The following is an 8604-nucleotide window of genomic DNA, read 5'->3' as shown; positions in this document are numbered from 1 at the left end:
GGAAGGGGGGGTGGCTGCGCGGGTCTCGTCGCTTTGCCTGAGCCTGGCCACGTTTGTGAATAAAATTAGAGAAGTGTGCAGGCGTGGGGTCCCCTGCCCGGCTCAGGCGGCGCTTTGCAGCCCGGCTGCACCGAGGGCAGACCTCCGCGCTCGCTGCACTTGAGCCCTCGAACCCTGGGAAGGCAGAGGGAAATCTCCGCGCCGCGCCCCCGCCTCCAGCCAGCTCAGCGCCGCGCTCGGCGGGTTTCGCGATTGACTTAATTACATTCTCATAACCATCCGAGAGTTCTCCTTTCCCGCGAGGCGAGGAGAACAGCACGTCTACAGGGAGTAAAAGAAGGGAAGGGAGGAGCCTAAGGGGAGGGACGCCATTGACAGCAACACATCGCAATAAACAGGCAACAACCTCTCCCCGGTGCTCCGAACATTTTGGAGTGGAAAACCCCTGAACAGGCGCCCCCCCAAACGCATCCTCCCAATCGTTTCTGAGCTGCTCAGGGGAGATGGCTAAATAGTGAGATAGAGGAAGGAGGGGGACTGGGAACTACCAGTGACATTGTAACCAAGACCTGCTAAATCTGTCGCCTCGTGCTTCTTGGAGGCTGCAGGCATGGGTGCTGGTGCCCGGGCTTCTGGGAGAGCACCCAGTTTTTCGCGGAGCGGAGTGACAGACTCACCCGGGGACGCACACACGACCCGAAGACGTCAGAGAGGCTGAGCCTGCAGACGGGAAAGCCTGGAGCCACGGGAGACGGGCAGGAACCTAAACGAACCCCGAATACCGGGTCGCCCTTCTCCCAGCTCCAGTGCATGTACTCCTGGCATTGTTCAAAACAAATTTGCCCAGAGCCTTGGGAAGAATGAGAGGGTCCCAGAAACACCCTTCCCCAGGCAAGAGTCGAGCTCGTCCAGGGGTTAAGCAGAGTTATTTGGATAGAGGAGCTCTAGACTGGGAGCCTGGACATCTGGGCCCAACTCAACTCGGGGCCCTTCAAAAGCCTTGCAAGTCACTGGATCTCCTGGCCCTCAGTTTCCACTCCTATAAAACTGTGGGTGTTTTTAAGCATCTGGAGGATTTCTTAAGAATCACCTTGCAGAATGGGTTGGGGGGCCATGTCCCCTTTCCTTAACCTGGGTCTCAGCAGCATGGAGTGTGCAGCAGGGCCAGGCAGAGGTGGGGGCTGGTGGCTGCAGCCGCTCTATAGAGAAGTTAAGAGTCCTGACTGGAGCAAGAACCAGGATATTTGGGCAACAAATGCCTCAGCTAGTCTTACCCTTAACTTGGGCAGGGTGCTGGAGCATGGGGAACCTGGAGAGAGTGCTGGCAGAGAAAGAAGCTACTGGTTCACATTTGCCGTTTTAGAAATGAAGACATTTAGAAAGTGAGATGGAGAAGCATGATGTCAATGCTGACTTCCCTCCATTTACTTAGACATTAGCAGAGCTGAGCTGGGTTGGAGCTGGTGTGTATGTGGTGGATGGTGAGTGTCAGAGAGAGCTCCATGTAGTGATGAGCAAGCTTGGGGTGTGTGTAAGTTTGCCAGATAAAATAAATCTGCTAAATCTAGCACCGCCGGGTATGTGAGTTTATCTGGACTCATGCAAAATGTCAATACTTCTCTCCAAGGCCTTTTTTTTTCCCCTGGAGGGACCTATCACCTAGGAAATTCTGATTCCAGGGCCGCTAGTCCCTGTCCAATCTCCTGACAATGGTTTGAGGACTGGACCTCTTCTTTTCCCCAAGGACAGTCTTTTTATGCAGACCCAGCATACTGGGTGGATCCCCTTGGTCTGAGGTCCCAGAAGGGGGTGCCCAGTGGACTTGCTCTCACGGGATATGAGCAGCCAGACCTGCCTTCCACTCTCTTCTGCTCCTAGCCGGATGGCTGGAGAGGATGGAGAACTCTATCATGAGGATTCCACGACAAGGGTGCACCTGGCCATGCTCTATCATGTTGTAGGAAACTTGAGTCCTCACCCGCCCACCCGCCCACCGCGGGCTTCTGTTGCTCCACCTGTGGAATACACTAGATTGGAGACTACTGTTGGGTGAAAGGAAGATTTCATCCACCCTCACATGACTCTGCTGAGATACAGCCTGCAGAGGTTGCAAATCCCCTCCCACCCTACTCCCAGCACTTATCTATAGAGGACCTAATTCAGCACTGGAGAGGATTAGATAGCAGCAGTAACCCAGTCCAGGGCTAGACCATGGTTTGAGATCCAGGTGGGAGACTATAGCACCCCTAACCCCTTTCTCTCTCCCCAAGAGTCTGCAAAGTGCCTTCAATACCCTCCTTTGTAAGTAGCCTAGAGTGATATGGCTACTTTTACACATTTGTCAGGGGGTGGCTGTTTTTAACCTCATTTTTACAGAGGAAGAAACAAAGACACAAAGAATTATAGCAACATATTACAGAACAGGTAAGTAGTGAAACCAGGACTGGGATCCCAGCAGCCTGGCGCCAGGGGCTCTTAACTTCTACTCAGAGCAGGAAACTGAGGCTGGGAGGGGGAAGTAAGTTGCTGACTGTCCTACAGCCTGTGGCAGCTGAGCGCAGCCGGGTCTCGCGCCTCGCATGCCCGAGCTTTGACCACGGCGGGGCGCTGTCGGGGCAGCAGCCCGTCCATCGGCTCAGTACTTGACCACGTCCAGTGCCCATCTCCCCTGTCACCCCCAGAGGTTGAGATGGGCCCAGTGTGAGCTGGAGCTACTGGTTGCTGGGTTCATGGAGGAAGGCCAGGGGAGCAGGAGGACTATGGGCAGGACCCCAGCTGGCGAGAAAAAGGGCACAGGACCAACACCGTGTGCACAGGATCCTGAGAGATGAAGGCAACACTGGCTTGCCGTTGAGATCAGGGTTCATTGACGGACGTCTCGGTGGGGGTCCTGCTGCCTGTCTGTAGAGCCTGCAAGACCGGCCAGAAAAGGGGGGAGTGGGGAGGAGGGCTAGTGGCCCTGCAGTGCGACTGGGGGTGGGAGAAACGACGAAATCGAGCGAGGGATTCTCGGACCCACGAACAGACATCCAGATAAATGCAGGATTGCCACAGGAAACAGAGGCAGAGATTCACCGAGGGCGAAACACAGAGTTACAGGGCTTGAGTGAGACAAACGGATACCAAGACAGAAAAAGGTCGGATACAGGCAAACTCGGCGATGGACCGGTCCGCGCTCCCGAAATACAACCGAAGCGCCCCGGAAAAGTTCTAGGAAGCGGGCGACGGGCAGGCGGAGCGCTCCCCGGGTCTCCCCGCACACACTGCCGCGTCTGGAGCCACGCGGCGCGGCGACGGGATGGGTGGCGGGGTCCCGGCCTTGCAGGGGAGGCGAGGGGCGCAGCCGGAATCTCTCACCTCTCCGAGGCCCGAGGCTGAGAATGCCAAGTGTGCTCCTCGCGATCACTCAAGTGCGACTGCCCTTGGGCCGGAAGCCGCTCGGGCTCCTTCGGGCCCCCCTCCGGCGGCGTTGGTCCGGGCGTCTCAGGCTCCGCTGGCGCGCCAACTGCGCTTCGGCCTTGGTGGCCCGGGCGCTGCCTTGGGGAGATGATGGGTGGGGACTGTCGCTACTACTCCCAGCTCCGGCTGGAGCCCGCGTGAACCTTAACATCCAGGGCTAAGCGCACTGAAGGCAACGGCCCCAGAGAGTGGAGAGTTTGCGGGATCTGCGGGGAAAGGAGGACCCGCCTCGAGCCACCCGAGCCGCACTCCCGCCGCGGCGGCTGTTTGTTCCCGCCGGGCCCCTCCGCGGAGGCACTCCGCCCGCCCCCGCCCCACCCCGCTCAGGGAGCTCCGCCCCGGGCTCGCGCTCTTCCGCCTTAGGCTGCTGCCAGGCGGGAGGAACTAATTTACCGACCTCCCCTCCCGGGGTAGGGGGGCGGTTGGGGGCCGAAACCGGCTGTGTAAGGGAAGGCCTCAACTCCTTCCGCCCGCGCCCGGGGCGCAGGCCCCCGCTCGGTTTCCCAGGGCAGCGGAGAGAGCCGCCCCCAGTCGGGTGCTCATCGAGAGGTGAGAGCGGCCGAGTGGGCCACGAGGGGGCGCTGCGGAGCTGGGGGACACCCCTCCCTGCCAGCCTCAGTCCCCCGCCCCCTCCCCGCCCGCGCGCAAAACACACTCGCCCCAGAGGCAGCGCGGCGGAGCCCGAGCCGCGGCCGGAGCGGAGCCGGAGAGCGGCGGTGGCGGCGGCGGCACCATGACCCTGGGCAGCTGCTGCTGCGAGATCATGTCCTCCGAGAGCTCCCCGGCCGCGCTGTCCGAGGCCGACGCAGATATAGACGTGGTGGGCGGCGGCGGCGGCAGCGGTGGGGGGGAGCCCCCTGCCCGTTCCGGACCCCGCGCCCCCCGGGACCTACTCCCCCACGGCCCCGAGCCTCCCCCAGAGGAAGCCGAGGGGGACGCCGCTGAGGACGAGGAGGAGTCCGGCGGCTGCTCGGACGGCGAGCCCCGCGCTCTAGCGCCCCGAGGGGCGGCGGCCGCAGCGGGAAGCCCAGGGCCAGGCACGGCGGCGGCCCGGGGCGCGGCGGGGCCCGGGCCCGGACCGCCGTCGGGGGGCGCGGCGACTCGGAGCCCGCTGGTGAAGCCGCCCTACTCGTACATCGCGCTCATCACCATGGCCATCCTGCAGAGCCCCAAGAAGCGCCTGACGCTGAGCGAGATCTGCGAGTTCATCAGCGGCCGTTTCCCCTACTACCGGGAGAAATTCCCCGCCTGGCAGAACAGCATCCGCCACAACCTATCGCTTAACGACTGCTTCGTCAAGATTCCCCGCGAGCCGGGCAACCCGGGCAAGGGCAACTACTGGACGCTCGACCCGGAGTCGGCCGACATGTTCGACAACGGCAGCTTCCTGCGGCGCCGCAAGCGCTTTAAGCGGCAGCCGCTACCGCCGCCGCATCCACACACGCACCCTCACCCTGAGCTGCTGTTGCGCGGCGGGGCTGCGGCGGCGGGGGACGCCGGCGCCTTCCTGCCGGGCTTCGCGGCTTACGGCGCCTACGGCTACGGCTACGGGCTAGCGCTCCCGGCCTACGGCGCACCCCCGCCGGGCCCGGCTCCGCACCCGCATCCACACCCGCACGCCTTCGCTTTCGCCGCCGCCGCTGCACCTTGCCAGCTGTCGGTACCCCCAGGCCGTGCCGCGGCGCCTCCACCCGGACCTCCGACGGCTTCGGTGTTCGCGGGCGCAGCCTCGGCTCCGGCCCCTGCGCCTGCGCCGGGCACAGGATCGGGCCCGGGCCCCTCAGGCCTGCCAGCCTTCCTAGGCGCGGAGCTTGGCTGCGCCAAAGCCTTCTACCCCGCGTCCCTGAGCCCTCCCGCAGCAGGCACCGCGCTCCTGCGCCAGGGCCTCAAGACGGACGCGGGCGGCGGGGGCGCCGGGGCCGGGCAGAGGCCTTCCTTCTCTATAGACCACATCATGGGCCACGGTGGCGGCGGGGCAGTACCCCCGGGCGGGGGCGAGGGCTCCCCGGGATCGCCGTTCTCGGCGGCGGCGGGTCCTGGGGGTCAGGCCCAGGTCTTGGCCATGCTGACTACCCCGGCCCTAGCTCCAGTGGCCGGCCACATCCGCCTCTCGCACCACGGGGACGCGCTCCTGTCCTCAGGGCCCCCGTTTGCCGGCAAAGTAGCAGGCCTCAGTGGCTGCCACTTCTGACCGTGTCGGGATCTGGGCCACTTAAGCCCGCACTCCTCAGTCTCTCCCGAGAGCTCCTGCGGTCGCAGCGGAACTCAGGGAGTCTATTTATGAAGAGTCTCCAGACCTTGGGCCGGCGCGCGTGACTTAGCACTTCAGGCTCCACGCACAGAATCTGTCCGATAGTTGGGACGAAGCGGGCTCCGTCGCTCAGGCAGAGGCCCGAGTCTCTGCGACGAGGTCGCTAGCCATGATCCCATTCCAGTTTGAGCAGTAAAAGGGGGAGGGGGAAGTCTTCGCTTTTCCCCAGTCTCTGCGCCTCTCGGCAGCCCCGGAAGAATGCTTTCCCGGAGAGGTGCCCGCCCAGGCCCGGCAGATCCCGCCAGAAACACCAACTTCGCAGAGAGGTCTCCCTTTCTGCTTCTCCCTCACTCCTTCCCCAACTTTGAGGCCCTGATTGTCCAATATTATAATTTAAAGACACCTATTATCTGCTTTGTGCTTAAAAGAAAAATTCAACTTTTTTTTTTCCTTGCTGTTCTCCAAGGAACTTCGTTCTCTTGGAAGCCTACAGCAATGTCTACACAGGCGAAGGTGAACGGACAGGTGAAGCGAGGGATCTCCACAATCCCTGCGCAATCCCGGAATCCCTCTCCATTGAGGAAAATCCTCCCTCTTTTGTGTTGGGGCGCTTTTGAAGGAACTCTACTCCTTTCCCGTGGCCGGCTGGGTCCAGCCATCCAGGGTCAGCAGCCCTCTCAGCGGTCTGCTACGTCCCAGGCCCTGGGATATTTATTGTAGCTAAAGGCAGTGAGGTTGGGGTGGGAGAGGAGGGTCTGGGTCAGGGACTGGAGAGGCGGGGGTGCGGCCAGGGCACATCCTGTGGCAGGGGTCCTGTAATTATGTGTAAATATCTGTACAGCGGGCTGCTATCTGCATTCTCTGTCCACTGGGTGTGCATTGATTTAGACTTCTCCACTTGGGGAGACTCTGTGAAACTGTCTGATGGTCTGTGTGGAAGAAAAGAAAAACCTGTCTCCCCCCAACCCCCCGACTCCCCATTGGTGTCAATTGAATAAATGTATGTGAACTCCAGCAGTCACCAGCTCTGTCTGCTTGCCTGCACTCCCCTTTCCCAGTCCGGGGTCTCCCGGACTCCTAGGCAGAGTGGAGTGAGGAAGGGCCCTGAGCAGCCCAGGCAGGCAGAGGAGGGCTTGGGCTTATCAGATACAGGGGACAATGTGGCCTTGGCCTTTGGCTGTTAATGGGGCCAGGATTCTGGGAAGGCTGTGACCCCTCCAGCGCTTTCATTTTCGCTCTGGTCACAGGAAGGTTTCTGCCTGGGGTTCCGCAGAGAGGCTTTGTTTCAAATGCACCTGGGGATTCTCATCTTCCAGTTTAGACTTTAGCGTGGCCTGGGCTGATCTGGGTGCCTCGTGCTCATGGACACTATCTACCCATTAAGTACAATTTGAGTGAAAGTGTTTACTGATGCATATCCTGTAAGTCTTTCTGTGCTTCTATACTTGGGGGCTTTTATGGAGCTTCTGTTTGTGTTTGTCTGGGTTGTCATGTAGCCTTGCTTTTTGTCCTTTTTTTGCAGGGGCGTTGGTTGTATTTCAGGATATCTTGTGTGTTTATTTCTATGTGTGTCTGTGAACGTGTCTCTGTGTTTTCTGTTCTCTGTCACCATCTCTTTCTGTGTCCCTAAGAGGAGAGAGGTCTCTCTCTGGCCATTGTAGGGCCTTCTTTGCATTCCCCCCTGCCACCCCCTCCCACTCCTGGCACATGGAACAGTTAGAGTGAAAGGCCTGAACTGGAGACTGTGAAACCCCTCTCTCCTCTAGCCCGAGAAGCTTAGAGGGGCACTATGAACTAAGGGAGAGAGTCCGTGAGGCCCTGCTCTGTTAAGGTAAACCTCCCCAACCCTTGAGCCATGCTCAGAACTGGAACCTGTTGCCTGAGTTGAGTGCAAAGCCATTGGGCTGGCTGGAGTCTTCCATAAGCCCTGTGCCTGGAACTCCCAGTGGCCAGACTTGCAAGTGTGTTGGGTGAGAGGTGAGGCTTGGGGTGAAACAAAGATGGTTACTTAGCTCTTTTCTCTGAACATTCAACTGCGGTCATAGGAGAAAAAGAGGAATATGGAGGTGCAGTGAGAGGCAGTTCAGCCTTCACAGAAAATAGACACATGCTGGGGGCGAGTGTTGGGAAACAAGTGACAGAGAGACAGAGAAGGAAGAAGAAAGGGTCAGAGAACCAGATGTAGAGAACTTGAGAGGGGCAGACAGGGAGAAGCCATACAGGCTGCTTTAACTAGATTCTCAGGCATTAGGAGCAGTAGGAAAGAAGGAAGAGGTAGAGGACAGAGTACCCTGTACGAAGAGGGTCAGAATCAGGATCAGGGTGAGAAGAACACGCCAGGGCTGAGGAAGAGGGGTTGGGACTCCTAAGTCTCTTAACCCCTTCCCCAACTGAGACAAGGTTCAAGGCACGTATGTTAAATGCAGAGGTGAGGTGCCCTCTCCTCCATCTTGATGAGAGACTGCAGGAGTGGAGGGAGATTGAATGCAGGGAGCCACCTTCCCATGATTTTATTGAATAGTCCAGGAGAAGTAAGGTTAGATTCAACGGTAAAAAGGGAAATGTCTGCTGATACTGGGATAATGGCCTCTGGCTGGCTGCTTCATTGACTTCTGTTGCTGAATTTGATTTCATTTCTTTTCACTTGAGGAAGGTTGAACATTTGAATATGACCATGTGTTTGCCCTTAGTAAAACACTTTATAGCTTACACGGTCTCATTTTCCATGAATATGTCACTTCCAGATAGTAGGTTGGAGCTTCAAGTAAAAGACACCAATTTGTTTCTCCTCTAGAAGAGAGAAAATTAAGTCAGCCAGAATTCATATCTGATGGTGTAGATAGATGAGATATTTCCACACCTGCTACTTCCAGGAGAAGCAGTAGATCCTTCTG

At 58.9% G+C, this 8604-nt stretch overlaps 1 protein-coding gene across 1 annotated transcript; it reads left to right on the top strand.

The window, feature by feature from the left end:
* Positions 1-543: 543 nt before the first annotated feature.
* FOXD2 (forkhead box D2) lies at positions 544-6724 on the top strand. Its single transcript, XM_082371312.1, has one exon. The coding sequence runs from the start codon at positions 4193-4195 to the stop codon at positions 5648-5650; it is 1458 nt and encodes a 485-aa protein (XP_082227438.1). The 5' UTR covers positions 544-4192; the 3' UTR covers positions 5651-6724.
* The last annotated feature ends 1880 nt before the right edge of the window (positions 6725-8604 follow it).

Source organism: Balaenoptera borealis, assembly GCF_965194805.1.
Source record: "Balaenoptera borealis genome assembly, chromosome: 1".
In the NCBI taxonomy this organism is placed as follows: Eukaryota; Metazoa; Chordata; class Mammalia; order Artiodactyla; family Balaenopteridae; genus Balaenoptera; species Balaenoptera borealis.
The sequence above is the reverse complement of the archived record's forward strand: the minus strand, read 5'-3'. Positions and strand labels throughout refer to the sequence as shown.

Coding starts and splice junctions, on each gene's coding strand:
- FOXD2 (XM_082371312.1), top strand. CDS start 4,193: ATGACCCTGGGCAGCTGCTGCTGCGAGATCATGTCCTCCGAGAGCTCC.